The 19,655-nt window shown below is 67.4% G+C and overlaps 4 protein-coding genes across 4 annotated transcripts; 2 read left to right on the top strand and 2 right to left on the bottom strand.

Annotated features, from left to right (window-relative positions):
* Window positions 1-2,721, bottom strand: AFMID (arylformamidase). The gene is made up of 11 exons (XM_086624308.1): window positions 2,692-2,721; window positions 2,483-2,573; window positions 2,274-2,378; window positions 2,154-2,202; window positions 1,882-1,967; window positions 1,736-1,808; window positions 1,328-1,425; window positions 956-1,034; window positions 571-706; window positions 226-330; window positions 1-30 (listed from the first exon to the last, which is right to left on the bottom strand). Exons 1-11 carry the CDS (start codon window positions 2,719-2,721, stop codon window positions 1-3), a joined length of 882 nt encoding a protein of 293 aa, XP_086480434.1.
* A 443-nt stretch (window positions 2,722-3,164) lies between these two features.
* On the top strand, window positions 3,165-5,622 carry TK1 (thymidine kinase 1). The gene is made up of 7 exons (XM_086624109.1): window positions 3,165-3,245; window positions 3,496-3,527; window positions 3,602-3,715; window positions 3,798-3,891; window positions 4,225-4,314; window positions 4,400-4,519; window positions 4,640-5,622. The coding sequence occupies exons 1-7, from the start codon at window positions 3,180-3,182 to the stop codon at window positions 4,796-4,798; spliced, it is 675 nt and encodes a 224-aa protein (XP_086480235.1). The 5' UTR covers window positions 3,165-3,179; the 3' UTR covers window positions 4,799-5,622.
* A 1,904-nt stretch (window positions 5,623-7,526) lies between these two features.
* SYNGR2 (synaptogyrin 2) lies at window positions 7,527-8,984 on the bottom strand. The gene is made up of 4 exons (XM_086624029.1): window positions 8,856-8,984; window positions 8,337-8,574; window positions 7,875-8,014; window positions 7,527-7,759 (listed from the first exon to the last, which is right to left on the bottom strand). The coding sequence occupies exons 1-4, from the start codon at window positions 8,982-8,984 to the stop codon at window positions 7,562-7,564; spliced, it is 705 nt and encodes a 234-aa protein (XP_086480155.1). The 3' UTR covers window positions 7,527-7,561.
* A 1,645-nt stretch (window positions 8,985-10,629) lies between these two features.
* Window positions 10,630-17,323, top strand: TMC6 (transmembrane channel like 6). Its single transcript, XM_086624039.1, has 19 exons — window positions 10,630-10,685; window positions 10,920-11,038; window positions 11,382-11,513; window positions 11,630-11,788; window positions 11,887-11,992; window positions 12,088-12,184; window positions 12,276-12,527; window positions 12,832-13,022; window positions 13,106-13,244; window positions 13,463-13,618; window positions 13,819-13,994; window positions 14,143-14,224; window positions 14,641-14,738; window positions 14,899-14,994; window positions 15,743-15,818; window positions 16,150-16,283; window positions 16,648-16,824; window positions 17,002-17,080; window positions 17,252-17,323. Exons 1-19 carry the CDS (start codon window positions 10,630-10,632, stop codon window positions 17,321-17,323), a joined length of 2,397 nt encoding a protein of 798 aa, XP_086480165.1.
* Window positions 17,324-19,655: the final 2,332 nt, after the last annotated feature.

The raw sequence follows: 19,655 nt of genomic DNA, 5'->3' as shown, positions 1-19,655 counted from the left end.
TCAAGTTCTTGAAATCATGTTCAGAATCACCTGGGGTGAGGAACCGAGCCCTGTGAGCAGCACCTGGCCCCGCTCCTCCGCTCCTGGAGATGACAGCCAGCCCCGACGCCGCAGCCCCGCACCAGCCCCGGTGTGCAGGGGGGGCTCGCCTTGGCACAGCCCTGCTGGGCTGCTGATCGCAGCTGTGCTCAGAGAGCAAAGGGAGGACGGGAGCTCTCCCCCTACCTGAGTGAGGACATAGCTGTCCTCCGACAGCTTCTCAATGATGTCAAAGTGGTCCACGCCGGCAAGATCCAGCAGGGAGACGGACCAGCCAGCTGCACGCAGGGCCTGCGGAGAGAGTGGTGCTGGCAGGAGACCCTGACCCGCATCTGCTCCGGGCAGGGCAGCAGGAATGATGGCTCGGCAAGGACCATTGTCCTCCCCTGAGCCACTGTTGTCTTCGACAGCAGCCATCACCGCAGCAGCGGAAATACAGCTCTGATATGGCACACGAGCTTTTCATCCCAGCTTAGCAGGTCCGAGCGGGCTGGCTGGAGCAGCATCCCCGTGGAGCCGGGGTGGGCTCACCTGGCCGTACTCCTGCGACTGCCTGCGAAACTCCGGGGAGTCGTGCTGGGCCACAGCCACGAGCACCTGGCAGGCCGCAGCCGCAGGCGGTGCCGGAGTGATGTGCAGCATGGGGCTGTTCCTCTGGGCGACCTCCCTGCAGGAGACACCGCGGCTCAGAGGGGCCCTCGGGCATCTTTGCCTGCAGAGCACCCACGTCCTCAGCTGCGAGCACCAGCCAGGCCAGGCGCAGAGGCAGGCGGTGCCCCGTGGCACGGGCAGGGGCAGAGCAGACTGCAGAGCTGGCTGACATGTGCCCGCAGGCTGCGCTGGCCAAAGCCACGCGTGTGCGCAGCCTCCCCCTGCCCCTTCCCGGTCCCCACAGTGTGCAGGCGCGCGGGCTCACTGGCTCATGTTCAGCGCATCGTTCACGTAGGTGTGCAGGATGGGCTCCAGGTCGTACACGCCGCTCACCAGCACAGCTCCTGCAGGCAGAGGAGGGTGAGGGGCTCGGCACAGCCCTACGCATGGGAACTCTCCACCGCCCACATCCCCAGGCCACAGTGAGCGGCTGGTGGGCACAGGACACGCACACCCCCAGGGGCAGATTGTCCAGGAGCCCAGAGTCCTGCACCCCCAGCACCTGTGGGCTGCTGTCAGCTGGGGCAACTCATCTCCCTCGGCTCCACAGCCCCTGCAGCCCGTACGGGCAGCAGAGATGGGCTCATGCAGACACCAGTTCTCCTTCAGCCCCCGTGCCTGGACATGGTGGCGCTACCTTTAATATCCGGTGCCACTCCGTATCCCGTCCAGTCTGTGGACAACACCATGGCTGCCAAGTGGGCCCCTGCCGAGTGTCCACACAGGTAAACGCCTCTGGAGAGATGGAGCCATGAGCCAGCACAGGGAGCGATGGCACGGTGCCCGCTGCCTGGGGCACCCTGCTCACGTGGGTGCCACAGCCCAAACGCAGCAGCTTGGACACGCTTCCCAGTCCATCAACCGACACCTCACGTTGTGACGAGGGAGCACGGCCACAGGTGTTGCCCAGTGCTCAGACCAAGGCACCGAAGCTGCCCCCGCGCACCAAACCACCCTGGGAGTGACGCAGGCAGTTTGCCCTGAAGGCCCCACGGCGGCCACAGCTGCGGGGTCGCGGGGGCCCCGGGAGCCGTGCGCAGCCCACCTGATCCCGGAGTACCGCTGCACCAGGAAGGCCAGACCGCGCCGCACCTGCCGCACCATGGCGTCCATGTGGCCTGGGCAGAGGGCAGAGTCGGGAGGGCGCCGGGCCAGCGCGGGTGGCCGCGGCCGCTGCCGGGCAGCACCTACCTTTGGGGGCTGTGTCGTAACCCACCGCCACCACCGCCACCCCCTGTGACACCAGCGGGGGGGCTGCGAACCCCGACTCGTCTTTACTGGGGTGGAAACAGAAGCTGGGCAGCCTGCGGGGGCTGGGGTCTCCGGGGGCCGGGGTCTCCCGGGGCTGGCCCGGAGGCCAGTCAGACCCGGAGCACCCACGACAGGTCCGGGTGTTGCGAGGCGGTGGAAGCAGGCCGGGGGCTCTGTCCTCAAGGGACCCCCTCACCGAGAGGCCCCCTCACCTCAGGCACTGCCAGTATCCGCCATGGATGTAGAGCAGGACCGGGAAGGCTGCGCAGCACAGCCCGGGGTGAGCGGGGGGCACGGCCCCCGCCCGCCCCCGCCGCCTGCCCGTCACCTACTTCCAGAAGGGTCCCTGGGAAAATAGATGTCCAGCTTCTCCCGCTCCCCGTCGCCGTAGGGGACGTGCAGCTCGGCGTGCGCGCCGGCCCGGGCCCGCTGCGTTCCTGCGGGAGGGCGGACACGGCGCCTGGGGCAGCGCCCGCGGGGCCGGGGCCGCGGCACCCGAGCGGCAGCCCCGCTCCCGGCCCCGGTGCCCCCAGCCCCTCACCTGCCGCCGTGGCCGCGAGGTGGGCCCGGACGATGGCGTCGCGGGGCAGGCGGCGGGACCAGCGGCTGGGGGAGTACTGCTCCTCCAGCGCCTGCGGAGGGGCGAGGCGGCTGCGGCGCGGGGCGGCTCCGCCCGGGGGGCGGCCCCGGGGCGGTGGGTGCCGAGCGAGGCCTCCCGCCCCGCGGCCCGGCCCGCCCCGCGCGCCCTACCTCCGCGGACATGGCCCGCCACGCCGCCATGCTGCGGCCGGGACCGGCACCGGCGCCGGGACCGCGACCGATCCCCCGCCTGGAGGCGGGGCCGCGGCCTGGGGGCGGGGCCGAGCGCTCCCATTGGCTGCGTGAGGGGCGGGGCGGGGCGGGGCACCGGGCGGGGCTGCCCGGCTCCCATTGGCCGCCCGGGGGGCGGGTCCGGCCCCGCCCCGACGCATCGATGGCTTCAGGGTGGGACGGCGCGCAGGCGGGCGCGCGGTGCACGCCGGGAAAGCGGCGCGGGCCCTGGCCCGGGCGCGGGGAGGGACATAAGAATTTTCGCGCCTGGACCCCCATTGGCCAGCGCGGCGGCGCCGAGGCGTGAGCTCTCCTCCGATTGGCCTGCGGAGCGGCGCGTGGGCGTGAGGCCTCCCCGGATTGGCCGGCGCGGCGCCGCGGCGGAGAAGCGCGCGCGCGGGCGATCAGTCCGTCCGTCCGGTGCAGCCATGAACTGCCTGACGGTGCCCGGCGTCCACCCCGGCTCGCCCAGCCGCCCGCGCGGGCAGATCCAGGTGCGGAGACGGGACGGGACGGGGGGCCACCGGCAGCGGGCGGACCGCCGGGGCCGCCCTGAGGCTGCGCTGTGCGGCGCGGGGACGGCCCCGGGGGGCGGCAGGGGTGCGGGGGCTGGTTCCGGTACCGGTACCGGGGGGATGCCCGGGCTGGTGGCTGGGGCGGGCTGCGGAGGCCGGGGGCCGCGCCGGCACCGGGGGCTGCCTGCGCGCTGCCCCAGCCCGCTGACCCCCGTGGTTCCGCCCGCAGGTGATCTTCGGGCCCATGTTCTCCGGGAAGAGGTGAGCCCGGGGTGGCGGGGGGGGAGCGGGCCGGGGCCCGAGGCCCGGGCAGCGCTGACAGCCGTCTCTCGCAGCACGGAGCTCATGCGGCGGGTGCGGCGGTTCCAGCTCGCACAGTACCGGTGCCTGCTGGTGAAGTACGCCAAGGACACGCGCTACTGCATCTCCGGCGTCTCCACGCACGACAAGTGAGTTCTGGGGTGGGAGGACTCACCCCCGCGGGCCCAGCAGCGGGGCTGCCCGGCTCACCCTCCTCTGCGCTCCCCGCAGGAACACCATGGAGGCCCTGCCCGCCTGCCTGCTCAAGGACGTGTACCAGGAGGCTCTGGGCTCTGCAGTCATCGGCATTGACGAGGGCCAGTTCGTAAGTGCACGGCCAGGGCAGATCCTGGGGAGCTCTGCAGGATGTGGTCTCTTCAGAGCACCTGGTGTGGAGGACAGTCTGAATCCTCTAGGAGAGGGTGGGAAGAAGCAATACCCAGGGGTGGGTGGATCCTGCTGGACTATGCTTGGGTAGTCAAACCCTCCCCTTAGTCCCTGCAGGCTGAGCACAGTGGGCCTGGAGTCCATTTCGCAGGTGGGCGACATGGCTCTAATTTTCTGTGTGTCCTGTGCTACTGTCGGGGCGTGGGCCGCTGGATCCTGAGTGACGTGCTGCTCCTTCTTCCTCCTAACGCTCTTTCTGTACCTCCTCTAGTTCCCAGACATTGTGGAGTTCTGTGAGATGATGGCCAATGCTGGGAAAACAGTCATCGTTGCTGCGCTTGATGGGACTTTCCAGAGAAAGGTAAATGTGTTTTTTCAGTACAGCAGCTGCTTTGGGATCCTCATAGAACCTATCCAACAGAACTGCCCTTGCTGTCCTGGCACAGGCTTTCGGGAACATCCTGAACCTGGTCCCGCTGGCAGAGAGCGTGGTGAAGCTGAATGCCGTGTGCATGGAGTGCTACCGAGAAGCGTCCTACACGAAGAGGCTGGGAGCAGAGAGGGAGGTAAGTTGCCTTGGAACAGAAAGCACTTCAGTAGTTTCATCTTGCCAGTCCTGCCGGTCTAGAGAGATCTCCTCAGGGAAACTGGGCTCTACAGAGTCGCACTCTCAATTTCCTTGCCAGGTTGAAGTGATTGGAGGAGCAGATAAGTACCATTCTGTCTGCCGAGCCTGCTACTTCTGCAAGCGGCCTCAGCAGCTTGGGTCGGAAAACAAAGAGAACGTGCCCGTGGGGGTGAAGCAGCGGGACGTGGCTGTCTCCCGGAAGATCTTTGCTTCTTGACTGCTCAGCTCCTGCATGGGGAAAAACGTGAGGAAGGAAGCTGAATGCTGCAGCTCCCAGATGCTGGATCTGGCTTCCCCTGCTTTTAGCGAAACTGTAAGTGTCTTAGCTCCACCTGCCAAGCCAAGCTGCTGCTCCTCTGCACTGAGCGCCAGGGAAGAGGAGGATCAACTGGACCTGATGCCCAGGGGGGAGCTGAACTGGGAGCTTGACTAAAAGTGAGTTCCTTTCTCAGAACATGGAAAAGAGAGAGTGCTGCCACACAAACAGGTCCTGGAAAACTGTCGCAGCAAGCCAGGCTGCAGGGCTTCCGTCACCCACCATAGTTTTGGCCGTCTCTCCTGCTCTGTTCAAACTGGCACTCTTGCCTGTGAACGCAACTGGTTCTTTACTCTTGTGCTCTGTTGCTAAATTCCAGGTTTCTTAAGACAATGTACAGTAACTTCGTATTTTAAAGCCACTTCCTTTTTTAACGCGGTCTGAGGAGAAAACCCGTCCCTTGTTGTAGAGCTGTGGCACAACTTTTCAGCTGACACGTAGCAGCAGCCTGGCCCTCAGCAGTCCCTTTTACGACTGTGCGTGGCCTGTCCGTTTGCTGTGACGCTCACTTGCTGTAACTGTCTTGTAAACTTCTGTTGAAACAGAAGAGGGGGAAAGGAAGGCTTGACTTGACAGCCTGGCAGCAGGTTCTTCCTAGCTTTTGAGCTTAAAAGGGCGAGTAGTAGTCTAGTAGTAGTCTGTGTGTTAAGACAGTCTTTTTGGAAGAACGAGACTTCACTTCAGGAAGAGTCACTGCTCCAAAACCAGGGTGGTTTTGCTCAGGTCCAAGCTTGGTGCTGCCACTCTGGTGCTTACTGACCTGTGGAGGGTTTGGAGACTCAGGACTTAATCTATGAAGGTTTGGGCTACTGTTACTGTGAAGATGCAGCTACTTGGAAAAGGTCCTCTGCTTTGAGTGGAAGGTTCTCAACTCTAGTCATGTATCTTGCTCCCTCCTGAGCCCTCCGAAAATTCTCAAGGCTGATTCTTCCTCTGCTGTAAATTGACTGAAGGATCCTCTTCCCCCTTTGCCTGACTTGGCTTCTGGAAGGTTTGGTGTTTGGGGTCTTTTTTCCCCTTTCTCCTTACAAAAGTGCATCCACAGGCTCCAAGCAGCAGCTCTTGGCTCTGGCCGGGCCAAATCTCCATGTGCAATGCAGTGCGCTCTGTTTTCTACATCCTCCAGCTTGGAGGAGGCACCTCCCTGGAGCTTACAAGTGTCTGACAGCCCCTGCTCCCTCTGTGTCACTTGAAGTGAAGACAGCTGCAGTACTCACAAGCACTTTGTTGCCAGGCCTGGGCTTTCCCCTTAGGGACGGGGAGGGCAGCACTGCTACTGGTTTGGGTTAATAAACAACTTATTGAAATTGTCTGTGTGTGTTTTATACCGAACTGCTGCAGAAAGCCTCCCCTGCAGTTAACAGTGCTGACGGCAGCAGCTGGGGCTGGACAGCTGGTGGCAGGGGTGCCCGCTGGAGGTCCCTGCTCAAGCCTCCACCAAACGGGCTGCGAGGAGCAGGAGGGCTTGCCTAAAAATAGACGCCAGCATGAGTGTGCTGTTTGCAGTGCAGCAGTTGGCCGGGGCTGTCCTGCTGTTTTCCTGCCTGGAAACCCTCCACCCCAGCCCTCCGGGAGAAGGCAGGAACCCTGTTCTGCCTCCCTGGAGAAGAAAGGCACATGGTGGCTTGGTGAAAAAGTTTATTCCATCTCTACAGTGACAAACAAAGAACTATTTGAGCACCAGCCCCAGCGGCGACAGCTCATGTGACGCACGCTGCTGCCGGGAACAGCCTCACAACAGGTGCAGCAGCAAACACAACCTGAGCCATCCACCCCGCACAGGCGCCGGGGCGGCACCGCGGGGCCGGCTGGCAGCGCTGGCTGCGAGCAGGGCGCTGCCGACGGAGCCGCGGGCACGGCGTGGGATGGCAGCCTCAGTTCTGCAGCAGTGCTTAGCCAGAGGCGAGCATGGGGGGCCAAGTACCAAGCCAGCAGGGAAAGCACTCCAGAACCTGGCCAGCTGGAGCAGCGGCGGCCCCACTGGGAGCCCAGTGCTTGCTGCTCCCACAGATCCCAAACCGCGTCACCCGAGCACCCGCGGCTCTGGCACATGCCGTGGGAAGGCACAGCACAGGGGTTTACAGTCAGAAGAAGACAGGGCTTTGGCATCAAGCTCACCCAGCAGCAGCCCAGGAGGGAAGGCACGGAAAGCTGGCAGCAGGTCGGAGCTGGACCGCCCGGCTGCGCTACAGAGCGAGCGCTGGCACTTGAGGGGTTGCAGCCAGCAGGGCTGGAAAGGCACTTGGTGCCAGGATGGGCCAGGGCAGAGCAGGGGACTGGGCGATGCAAATCGCACCCACCTCGCTGCTTCCTCCCGCAGCTGCTTCCCCAGGACGCGACAGCGAGGGCAGGCGCTCGGCACCGCACCCCCATTTCCTTACCTCGGCGCAGCGCCCAGCAGTTGCCAATCACCCACTATGTGCCCAATCACCCACCGCACACCAGGCTCCGGATCCCAGCGCGGGGGAGCTCAGCTCCAGCACCGGGACCAGGCACCCCCTGCGCCCCAGCACCAACGCCCCGTGGCCTTCACACGAAGCAGCCGCCACCCTCCCGCCCCACCTCCCCCCTTCAAGTCACAGGTCCGGTCCCTCCCCTCCCTCCCACCCTACAGAAGAGAATTGCACTGGTACAGCTGTGCCCGCCGCACCGCCGGGCAGGGGCTCAGTACACCGGTGGGGGCTGGTAACCCTCTGCGGCTTCTGCCGTCTGGGTGAAGGGCGGCTGCTGGTAGCTGTCGTGGCTGATGTTGGGGTAGCTGGAGTAGGGAGTCGGAACCTCTGGGGTGGGGTCGACGTAGCTGTGAGCGAAGTCCTCTACCCCCATCTTGTATCTCTTGTAAGCGAAGGCGATCAGGAGGCCCTGGAGAGACACGGGGGCCCGTGGTGTCAGCGCTGCCCTGGGTGCGCAGCCTGGGGACCTCCTCCACGCTCCTCCTGAGCGGAGCAGGACCAGGCTCCACCGCGGCTTCACTCACCCAGGAGAAGATGGAAAAGAAGCTGAAGGTGATGGCGGCACGGGCTGAGTCGGCCCCGACGTGCACATCCTCGGCCTTCGTCCAGGCCCACTGGTTGGTCAAGAAACAAAAGCCGATGAACCACAGGAACGTCCAGAGACCTGCGGGGGGAAGGCAGCGTGAAGGGCCAGGGCCGCATCCTGCTGCTCCCAGGCAGGTTCCCAGGCCAGACCCTGCTCCCACTGGGCTGCTGCCACCATCGGGGGGGGTGGAGGCCAGCGCGGGTGCCAGGCCCAGCGCAGCTGCCGTCACGCTGCTCCCCACAGCTCCTTGGAGCGCTTTCAGCAGGCAGCGCGTGGCCCGTGGGCAGCGCGCCAGGCGGGAGCGACTCCCTTCACCAGGCACCAGCAGCCACGTCACGGGACGCGGGCAGCCACCGTATCGGCTGCAGCAGGCGCAGCCCTGCCCCGCGGCCACCGGTACCTGAGAAACCGAGGTCTGCCAGGACCAGGTACTTGCGGTCGGTGGCGTTGCTGATCTGGGGGAAGTAGATGTCCACCATGAAGAAGAAGATGCAGGCGAGGAAGGCGAGGACGCCGATGCCGATGCCGTAGCGGCAGGCGTCTTCGTTGTGGTTGAAGATGCAGAAGAGCTGGGAGGAGCTGGGAACGTTGGTGTAGCCCTCCCCGACCAGGCAGGCGAAGACGATCAGGGCGAAGACCTGCAGAAGCAGAAGCGCGTGTCCGGCGGGCAGCACCGGGGCGGCGGGGCCCCTGCCAGGGGGCACCGGCTCGGACAGGGCTAGGCCGAGCGGCCGAGGGGGGAAAAGCCGGGCCGGGAGGGAGAGGGGGGGAAGGTCGGGGCCAGGCCGTGGGGCCCCGGGCCGGGCGGGAGGGGACGGCCGGGCCGCGCGGGCTGCGGAGCGCGGGGCCGCCCCGACCCGAGGCCCTTCCGCAGCCGCGGGGACGCGGCGCGGCCCCGGCCCGGCCCGGCCCGACTCACCGCGCTGGCGATCCGCGCCACGACCTGCGGCTGCTGCACGAAGCGGCCCAGGTCGAAGGCGCCGCCGGCCTTGGCCGCCCCGTACGCGCCGCTCCCGCCGCCGCCGCCGCCGCCGCCGCCACCCTCCATGGCGCCGGAGCCGCCGCCGCGCTCCCCGCCGCTCCTGCGCGGCGCCGCCCCGGGGAGGGCCGGGCTGCGCTGGGCGGTCCCTCCTGCCGCCGGGGCGGAGCGGGGCGGGCCGGGACGCGGGGGGCCTGGTGCGATCGGGTCTCCCCAGCCCGGCAACCGACGGCGGCGCCAGCCCCGTCGCGCGCTCCTCCGGTGTCCCCGTCCCGTGCAGCCGCCCGGCCCTGCGCAGCGGGGGGGCCGGCAGCCGCCCCGCGCCCGTGGTGGAGGGTCCCGCGGCCCCCCGGTACCGCCCCCGGTGCCGGGGCTGACGTGGCCCCAGGGCAGCACCCAGAGCGGTGGGCAGCGCCGTGGGACGGGGGAGCACCGGGCGGGCCCACGGCCGCCCCACGCGGTTCGCCGGCGGGTGAACGCCTGGCGCATCCCGACGTGCTTTGTGCCGCGGATCAGGCCCAGCCCCGCGCCCCGGAGCCTGGCTCCCGCGGGTCGTGCTCCCACGGCCCGGCCTGCGGTGGGTCCCGGTGGGCGCGGCCGGAGGGGAAGCGTGGGTTCTGCGGGGGTCGTTCCCGCCGCCCGCCCGCCCGGCCGCGGGAGGTGGCAGGAGGGCTGGGCTGGGCTGGGCTGGGGGGTCCGCGCTTCCCCCGCCCTCCCCCCTGCTGGACGGGGTCGACTTCGCACCCACGCTGAGCCGCGGCGTTTGCCCGGTGCGGGCAGAGGCGGCGGGAGCCCCGGGACGCGACTCCGTCGGTTCCTGGTACCGCGGCGGGCGGGAGGCTGCTGGGGAGCCCCGAGGTGGCGGGGCCGGGCCGGGAGCGGGGCGCGGCGGGTCTCAGCTCCCGGGGGCGCAGGCGGGGCGGCCGCCTGCCCGGAGCAGGCTCAGTTCTCCCGGGTTGGGCTGCGGAGCCCGCGGGCGGGGGCGGGGAAGGCGCTGAACTCGCCGCTGCCCCGGGGGCGCTGGCGGGCGGTGGGACGGGGCGTGTGCGGGACGGCGCTGGCGAGGGGGCACGGAGGTCTCTGCCCCGGTGCGTCCCCATCCCCGGGGCTAGTTCGAGCCCCGCAGGGGCGGGAAGGGGCGTCCCCGCCCGCTCCGGGACGGCGGGTCCCGCCGTGCCCTTCCCGAGCCGAGCGCTGGGGTGGGTGCCGCGGCGCGGGGGCCGCTCGGAGGCTCCCACCCGCGGTGCGGGCTGGCTCCGTCCCTTCCCCGGCGGAGCCCGGTCCCGGAGCGTCCCTGCCCGGAAGAACGGGCGAGCTCCTCCAGCGCAGCCCCGGGCCGGGGCCGGTGCGAGCCCCGCCGCGCGGGCAGGACCGGCTCGGCGGAGGCTGCGCCGCCTCCCCCGTCCGCCCTTCCTTCCTTCCTGCCCCCCCGCAGCTCCCCGCCTCCCGGCCCGGGCTGGCCGCGGTGTTAGTCCTGCGTTTAGACCCGGCTTTAGCCTCGCGCTCCCGCCTGCCCCGGGCCCCCCGCACGCCGCGGCTCCGGCTCCGGCTCCATCCCCGTCCCGAGGGCAGGCGGCACCCCGCGTGCCCCGGGGGAGCCGTGGGAGTCGGGGTGCCGGCGGCACAGGGCCCGCTGACGCCCGTCCGGTCTCTGTGGCAGGGCGGTGTGTCCGACGGAGCGCGGTGCTGCAGGGACCCCCTGGGCCCCAGCACGATGTCCCAGCTGCCCTCCTTCACCCTCCACGTCTCTGAGGACACCGAGAGCGATGGGTAAGTGTGGGCCTGCCCACGCCGTGCCCCCGCTCGCTCGGAACCCGGGATCCTGCTGCCCCAGCGGCACGAGGCTGGCATCCCTGCTGCGGGAGACAGCAGCCGTGGTGCCCAGCAGTCACGGGGTGCCCGTGTCACAGGGTAGCACAGCTGGGCTTCAGGCTGGCGCCGGGGCTTTGCCACGGCTCCGTCCCCCAGGCCCAGCCCTGGGTGAGCAGATCTGTGTCCCTGCAGCCAGGAGCCGAGCCCGGACAACGAAAGAGCCCTGCACACCTCCTTCCACCAGCTCATCCAGGAGCAGAGCAGCTTGGTAGAGGCGGGTCTGGAGCTGGAGATGCTGGCGAAGGGCAGAGGTAAAGTGCTGCGGCTGCAGCCAGGGTGGGACGGGGACAGCATGTGTGCCCAGGGCCGTCTACCGTCCCAGACCCTGCCTGGGCCAGCTAGGGCTCACGCCGAGGCTGCGGCCAAAGCACTTGTAGGAGCCTGCTGATGCCTTCGCCAGTGCAGGCAGCAGGACAGACCTGCTCCTGGGGACACAGAGAGCGTCCCTGGGGAAGTGGGCACTGCAGTGGGGAACACGCGCCAGGGCAGGTGCCCGGCCTCTGTACCAGAGCAGGGCAGCGGGGCTGCAGGGACTGGAGCCAGCCATGGGCACCCTGGCTCTTACCACTTTGTGTCCTGCCCTCTCTTTCCTAGAGCACCCGGCCCACCTGGCCCCCCCAGATGCCTGTGCCGTGGCCTGGCCAGAGACCGGGCAGGGTGAGCAGCACCCCAGCTACTCCTCTGCCTCCCTGCAGATCCTCGCCAGCATGCCCAGCCGCACCATCGGTAGGTGCCACCCACCCTCTTGCCCTTCCCCAGGCCCAGGAGCCCCTCGGGAGAGCTCTCCTATCTGCCTTGCTCTCCTGCGGCTGCCCACCCCGCTGCACTGCTCTCACCCACAGGGCGCAGCCGCGGGGCCATCATCTCCCAGTACTACAACCGCACAGCCCGGCTGCGGCGCCGCAGCAGTCGCCCACCGCTTCAGCAGCTCTGCCGCGCCGCGCGGCCCAGCCTGCGGCAGTACGACCTGGAGACCGACCCCGCCAGGGCCACGCTGGAAGGTGAGGGTCCCCCAGCAGTGGGAGCAGGCAGAGCCGGGCACTGTCCTGCATGCCATGTCCTGGCTGTCTGCATCCCACTGAACCCCTTGTGCCTCCAGACAAACAGAGCCTGCTGGTGAAGGAGCTGCTGAGCCTCTCGCCCAGCCAGCGCAGCCACATGCTCCTCGCCATGCCCCTCAGCCTGGCAGAGAAACGCGCCCTCCGGTAGGTCCTCTCTCGCTGCCCTGGCCAGGCAGGGCTCCCGCAGCCAGAGCCGTGCCGAGGCCCGTGCCACCCTGACGTCCCTCTGTGCTGGGCAGGCAGGAGCTGAATGGGCAGAGGGTCCCCCCCAGGCAGCACACCCAGCACCGAGCCCACTCCTCTCCCTGCGCGTGGTCCAAGGGCTACATCGTCCTCGTAAGTCCGGGGCGTGGGTCTGCACAGCAGCCGCCCAAGGCTTCGCTCCAGGCTCTGGCCCCGGTGCTCTCCCTGGTCTCCCTCTCCCCAGGGCTGCCGGCGCCTCTGGTACAGGCTCCTCTCCCTGCTGCCTGCTGCGCAGCCCTGGCACTACGCCCTGAAGCAGATCGGCAGCCGCTTTGGCTCCAGTGTCCTCTCCTACTTCCTCTTCCTCAAGATGCTCTTTGTGTTCAACATCATCTCATTCCTCATCCTGCTCTTCGTGGTGGCCTTGCAGGCGGCATACCCCCCTGCCCCGGCCAGCCCCGCACCCTTCACCGGCCTCGAGCTCCTCACCGGAGCGGTAAGCGCTGCCAGCACACCGGTGCCAGTGCATCCCCGGGCCAGGAGCTGTCCAAGCCTGGAGCCCAGCCCTGCGTCCCCTGCCATGGCAATGCCCCGGTCCCTGCCCTGTACCCCTGCACCCCTGCCGTGATCCCTGCCCTCGCACAGCCGGGGCCTTGGGACAGCAGTGCTGTGGGCGCAGAAGGGAGTGCCCCGGCCCAGGACTCTGTGTCCCTGCCAGCTAGCACAGATGTGCCAGGCTGCGCAGGGAGCCACGGGCACCAGTGAGATCCCCGCAGGCTCCATTGTGTGTTTTCCCACAGGGCTACTTCACTCACTCGCTGCTGTACTATGGCTACTACAGCAACGTCACCCTCAACGACCCCTGTGCCTCCAGCCCCCATGGCAGCACGTGCCCCCTCGCAGCCCCCCTGCTCCCGTACAACATGCCGCTGGCCTACTTGATCAGCATTGGGATCTTCTTCCTCGTCACCTGTGTCCTCCTGGTGTACAGGTGGGTCGGCAGCGCCCCCGGCACTGCCAGCCTTCCCCCCTGTGCCCAGCCCGGATGCCCTGACACCCTCCCCCTCGCTGCAGCGTGTCCCACTCCTTCCGGGAGAGCGTGGGCAGCTCTGCGGGGGACCTTGCTGTCAAAGTCTTCTGTGCCTGGGACTTCAAGGTGATCCAGAGGCGCTCAGTGAGGCTGCAGTGTGAGAACATCCACACCCAGCTGAAGGTGAGGAGCTGGGCTGGAGCTGGCCCTGGCGCAGGAGCCAGCCCAGACCCGGGGCTCAGCACCCCTCTCCCACCCACTGCACAGGGCAGCCCCCTGAGCCCCACCCTGCACCAGCACTTTGTCCATCAGCTCTCTGGGTCCCAGCTCAGCACAGCAGGACAAACCCTCACTCCGGAGCTGGACCCGTGTTCAGCGGCACTGGCACTGCTCTCTTCCAGGAGCTGCTTGCAGAGCGGCGCTCCCGCTCCCGCTCCCTCAGCCTCTGCCGGCGCCTGGCGCGCTCCGCGGTGCTTCTCATGGCCTGGACCCTCTCGCTGAGCACGGTGCTGGGCTGCGTGCTGGCTGTGTACCACTTCTCGGAGCACATGCATGCGGTGAGTGCTGCCCCTTGCCGCGGGATCTCCCGCCCTGGCGTTGGGGGCCGGGGCCGAGGCACTGGGGAGGGGGGCCAGAGCGGTCCTGGGTGGCAGGGGAAGCACTGTTGCATCTGCCTCCTGGCATCCACGTTCGCTGCCCTCCCCGAGGGCACTGGGCTGCCAGTAGCCACACGCTCACCCTGGTACCCGCTCGCCAGGTTCAGCAGGAGCACCGCGCGCAGGGCAGCGGCGAGCAGCAGCTGGAGGCCATCCTGCTGGTCCTGCCCCTCGCAGTGTCCTTCCTCAACACGCTGATGCCCCACCTGTACAACATGCTGGCGAGGTGGGAGCAGCAGGACTCGCCCGTGGCAGAGGTCTGCGTGGCAATCTGCAGGTAGGCTGGCGGGGCTGCGGTGCAGGGAGCGTGCTGCACCCCCACCCATGGCACGGGGGGAGGCTTTGGGGCTGGGCACCTCGTCTGTGGGGCTCGGCTCCTCTGTCCCCAGGGCTCAGGGGCTCCTGGCCCTGCTCCGGCTCCCCAGGAACCTCATTCTGAAGATGTCGATCCTCGGCCTGCTCTGCTACCAGTGGCTCAGCGGGAGAGTCGTCTGCTCGACAGAGGAGGTCAGTGCTGCCGCCCCGGCACCGTGTGGGGCTGCGCTCTGCACCGGGCGGTGCGAGGAGCACGTGGCGCCCGCGTGAGCCAGCTGAGTCGCGCCGTCCAGACTGTGCCGTGCCCAGGGAGTGCAGAGCAAAGCCAAGGCTGCGGTCCCAGCACCGGCAGGGGCAGGGGTCTGGCAGCAGGGGCAGGGGTCTGGCAGCAGGGGATTTGCCAGATGCACCACAGGCACCATCCGCTTCTTTGCCGAGGAGAGGGATGACAGCTGGACAGGGACACCCCAAATGTGGGGTGGCTGGGGAAGAGGTGCAGGGAAGGAAAAGGTCCCACAGCCTCTTGCACCCTATGGGAGCCACAGGAAAGTCATGGGGGAGGAGAAGCCTTGTTGCCCTCTTGATGCCACCTTTGCTTGTCTCCCCAGTGCTGGGAGACGTGTGTTGGGCAGGACCTGTATCGCTTCATGGTGATGGACTTCATATTCACCCTGCTGGACACGCTTTTTGGAGAGCTGGTCTGGAGGTAACGTGCCCCAGGAGGGGTTCCCCCACTGCATGGCACCCCCAGCACAGCCCCGGCTCTCCACTGCCCGGGCAACACTGCCCCGGTGCACCCAGGCTCTGCCACCGTCCGAGGGGAGGATGGGATGCTGAGCATCCCCCCCGGCTCCGCTCCTTCCCAGGCTGATCTTGGAGAAGAGGCTGAAGAGGAAGCAGAGGCCCGAGTTTGACATCGCCCGAAATGTGCTGGAGCTGATCTACGGGCAGACCCTGACCTGGTGAGATGTCTCATCCTGGCACAGCTCATTCCTCTGCTGGCAAACGCCTCGTGGTCTGCTGTGAGCCCTGCAGCTGGCGGGGACCCGGCACAGGAGTGGCACGTTTCACTGAGCGAGGTCGTGGGAGATGCCCCCCCCCCGAGTCCCGCATGGCCAGGACAAGGTGGATGGGTGGCCTGGCAGCCACAGCACCCAGCGCCAGCACCTTGCAGACAGAACCCACATGCCCACCCCCGACGTCTGGCTTTGGTGGCGGGGTGGGAGCCACGGGGGATCAGCACCTGAGCATCCCAGCACTGGTGCAGTGTCCCGCACCCAGCTGGTCCCCTCCAGAGCTCTGAGGAAGCAGCAGGCTCTGGTGCATGCGGAGCCCCTCTTGTTTGTCCAGACCATGATGGCACTTGCTGCTCCAGGGGAACTGCTCCCCTCCAGCCTGTCTGCCCAGCTGCTCAGGCCCTTGCTTTGCCACCCCCCGCCTTCCTGCAGCCCCAGCCTCGCGTCCCGCTGCCCAAAGCAGATCCATGGGGATCTGCAGGTGCTGCTGCACAACACACCTGGGACACACAAAGGCTGCTCCTCAGCACGGGCTGCCCAGCAAACCTGGCACGGGGCACCACATGCTCGCTCTTTGCTCTACAAAAGCCTGACCACAGCTGGCACCAGTGCCCTGCTGCCCCCAGCCCTCCTCGGTAGCGGCTCCCACAGGACCCAGACCCAAGACGAGCTCGTCTTCCCCCCTCTCTCGCAGGCTGGGCGTTCTCTTCGCACCGCTCCTGCCGGCCGTGCAGACACTGAAGCTGCTGCTGCTGTTCTACATCAAAAAGGTGTGAGCTGCCCCCCGCCCCGCCACTCTGCCCCCCGCCCCGCAGCTCCCCGTGTGTCCCCGTGATGGGCAGCCCTGCGGTGACGCTGCACCCTGCTGCAGTGGCACGCAGCAGAGGTGCTGCACTGTGCAGTGAGCAGCGCTGTGCTCGTCGGAGGGTCGGGGTGTTGCTGGGGACGGGGTGTTGCTGGGGTCGAGGTGTCCCCAAGCTTGCTCAGCTCTTGGCAGCTAGGAGGGATGGGACGGCGGGATGGTGGCAGCTGTCCTGCGTGCGTGCCTGGGGCCACTTCCCAGGAGACGGCAGCAAGTAGGAATCTGCTCCCTGTCTACAGACCAGCCTGATGCAGAACTGCCAGTCCCCCAGCAAGCCCTGGCAAGCATCTCGCATGAGCACCGTCTTCATCACCCTGCTGTGCTTCCCGTCCTTCCTGGGTGCAGCCGTCTTCCTCTCCTACACCATCTGGTCGTGAGTACCCACCAGACCATGGCACAGGGTGCAGAACCACTGGCTGCCTGGTGAAGGAGAGAGACTTGGGGAGACCGTCCTCCCTGGCCCCAACAGCGCAGGGCTGCGCAGTGCTGCCCAGGCAGGGAGATGCTGCCCAGCCGCTGGACGTTGCACAGAGCATAGCAACATTGGTCTGTGCCAACTCCTCCCAGCTGTTCGTGATGCAGGACAAGGGGATGAGAACCCGCTCGTCCAGCCGCTGGGGATGGCTGGGACAAGCGAGGCTTGGTCCCTGGGGCCTGGACATCCAAGACTGGGCAGTAGGGTAGTGGCCGGCTGGGCGCCCATCACTCTAACTGACCCCATCACTCTGTCTGCTCAGGGTGCGGCCGTCAGAAACCTGTGGTCCCTTCCGGGGGCTGGAAACCATCTATGAGTCTGGGCAGACATGGGTGCAAGTGCTGGAGAAGTCCAACCCAAACATCACTTGGTTCGCCTGGATTCACCAGCACCTGGTGGAGAACACCTTCCTCCTGTTCTTTGTGTCCGGGTTCCTGCTGTGAGTGGGGACCTGAGCCTGAGGCTGAACCCTGAGGGTCCCGCTCTCACGGCCCTGAGCGAGGGGCTGGCAGCTGGGGTGCCCCTCTGGAGCCCTGCAGCCTGGCCCAGTGCCAGGAGTGCAGCGGCACCCTGCTGCCTGCCCTGGCTGCCAGCGTCCCGTCCTCCTGTCTTGCAGAGCCGTGATCTACTTCAACATCCAGGTGGTGAGAGGCCAGCGGAGGATCATCCACCTGCTGAAGGAGCGGATTGCCAACGTGCGTGAGCTCCATGTGCTGTCCCTGGCCGGTCCCGGCAGTCCGTTCTGCTCTGCACCCTGGTGCAGCCCCAGCACTGCCGGATTTGGGCTCTGGCCCCGACGGCGCTGCCCCCTCGGATGTGCAGAGCCCGTCCCGCGGCTGCTCACGGCAACGTCTCTGCTCTTGCAGGAAGGGGAAGATAAAATGTTTCTCATTCAGAAGCTTCACTCCGTTTACAAGGGCAGAGAGAGACGCGCCTGAGTCCCAGGTGAGGTGTGGGTGAAGGGGAGAGGGGGCTGCCAGGGTGCTCAGCGCTCGACGTTCCTCTGCTCCGTGGCAGAGTGGGGCCGGTGGGAGCACGATGGCGCGGAGCTGCCAGGGCCGGCCCGGCTGCGGCAGAGCGCTGCGTGCTGGGGAGCAGGAAGGCGCGGGAGCTGCTGGAAGCCAGCCTGTCCCAGAGGCATTTGTTCTCGCACTGGCGGCGCTGGCGGCAGCGTGGCCGGCTCAGCTGACGGCTGGGGATGCAGGGCTGAGCACGCTGGGGAGACAGCTGGGCTGCTGGTACCCCACCTGTGCCAGGGGTGCTGGATCCCTGGTGCTGCTGCAGCCTGGGATGGCACCAGCTGCCAGCAGAGCCAGCACAGGGACTGGGAAGGGTGTGGGGACAGGACTGGGACGAGGAACAGGGTGGGGATGGGGACAGGGATGTGTAGAGAACCTCCTGCGTGCGCTTGGCGTGGGGCAGTGCTGTGCCCTGGCAGCAGACCCTGGCAGGTTCTCAGGGTCTGCATCTCTCCTCTTGGTGTCACGCTCCCCAGGAAGGAGCGGCACAGCCAGACTGGATCCAGCCCTCTGTCTGAGCCCATCAGGTCACGGCGCTGGGAGCAGTGGGGCCGTGAGGAGCTGGAGAGATCCTCTCCTCCAGGTTGCAGTGGCCAAGGACCCACGGGGGCACATGGCCTGGCAGCTCTATGGGGACACTGCGCCACAGGGACGTGGGCGCTCCCACTGCCCAGAGCTGCTGGGGACGCGTCAGGCGCAGCATGGCCAGCACCAGGACTGCCATCGCATGCCAGGGCACAGCGGCCCTGTCTCGCCAGCAGAGCCCTTCGCTGCGGACGTTACTGTTATCAGGGAAAACCTCTCTCCTGTAACCGCCCAGCCAGCCTGGAGAACTCTGAGCTGTTTTCGGAAACCCTCGGAACAGCGAAGTTTTCTGCCTGGAGAGAACCTGCAGCTGCCTTTGTGCTGCCCAGGAGCAGTGATGCTGGAGCCAGGCACTGCCAGGCGCTGCTCCAGCCCCAGCCCCGTGTCTGGCTCACCAGGAGAAGAGCAGCTGGCTGACGCCTTCCCTGTGGATGAGGCCACCCAGACGACCCCCAGGCCAGGCAGCCCTTTGGGCACGCTGCGCCTGCCCGCAGGATGGGCTCAGGAAAACCACGGTGGTGCCCAGTGCTGGGCTGGGCAGAGGAACCCGAAGGCTCTGGCTCCCCAAGCGCGGGCTGACCCGGCCCATTAAAGTGTCCCCGTGCAGGAGGCTCCCAGCCTGCCTGGACACGTTGGGCTGGAAGCAGGCGAGCGGGTTTGGTGTGTTAGCGTCGGCGTTCGTTAGGGGTGCTGAGTCAGCAGCCGCAGCAGGGCGCGATCAGGCTCCTCGGCACTGCCCACCCACCGGGCTGTCCCAGGAAGAGCCCTGCTCGGCCCACACCGCGGGCGCAAGAACCACTGCTGCCCCATCGCGGCCCAGCCCTGAGAGACGCTTCCACCCTGGCACGCTGGCAGCAGCCCCTGTCCCTGGAAAGCCAGTTGCTCCCACGGCACAGTGCCAACAGAGTGGAGCGGGCGGTGCTGCGGTGTGTGCCAGGCCCAGGCAGCCACAAGCACCCCCGTGACTTGGCACCGGGTGACACAGCTGCCTGTCCAGCTGGGTGGGGGGCACAGGCACAGGATGGGCTTTGGTGCGGGGATGGGACACGCTCCCTGTGGAGACCCAGCCATCCTCTGAGCCCGAGCGAGTGCCAGTGAGCAGCCTTGGGCTGGCACTTGCTGCAGCTCCTGAGGCATCCATGACTGAGGCATCCCTGCGGCTCAGCCTGCCCTGGCTCTCGATGCCCACCCAGGTCCCCTGTGGTTTCCATGTGGTCCCCCCAGGTCGCCCCACGATGCCCGCAGGGCCAGAGCTGCTGGCAGGAGCCTCGCACACACCCAGCCTCTAACCTGGGAGCTGTCACCAGCCCCTGCCCTGCTTATCCCAGCCCAGGTGCCACTGTACCCCCCAGCCCTGCTGCCCATGAGCATCACAATGCCCTCTCCTGCACCGAGAGGTGCCAGTGTGGCCCTGTGCCAGCACAGTCTGGCCCCGGAGGCTCCTGCTCTCCCTTCCCCGAAAGGCCGGGGTCTTCACCCGCACACAGGACAGCCACCAGCCTGGACAGTACACTGGAGGTTTTACTGTAAAGTCCCACACGGGTCCTTGTGGCACCAGCCTGCGACGCTGCGCCGGGCACCGCTCCCCGCCTCCCACAGGGCGGCTGCTCGCTGGCCGCCTCCTTTGGTGACAGGACTCGCTGCCAGCACCCGGGCAGCGTCGGGG

Source organism: Tauraco erythrolophus, chromosome 20, assembly GCF_009769465.1.
Source record: "Tauraco erythrolophus isolate bTauEry1 chromosome 20, bTauEry1.pri, whole genome shotgun sequence".
Taxonomy (NCBI): Eukaryota; Metazoa; Chordata; class Aves; order Musophagiformes; family Musophagidae; genus Tauraco; species Tauraco erythrolophus.
The sequence above is the reverse complement of the archived record's forward strand: the minus strand, read 5'-3'. Positions and strand labels throughout refer to the sequence as shown.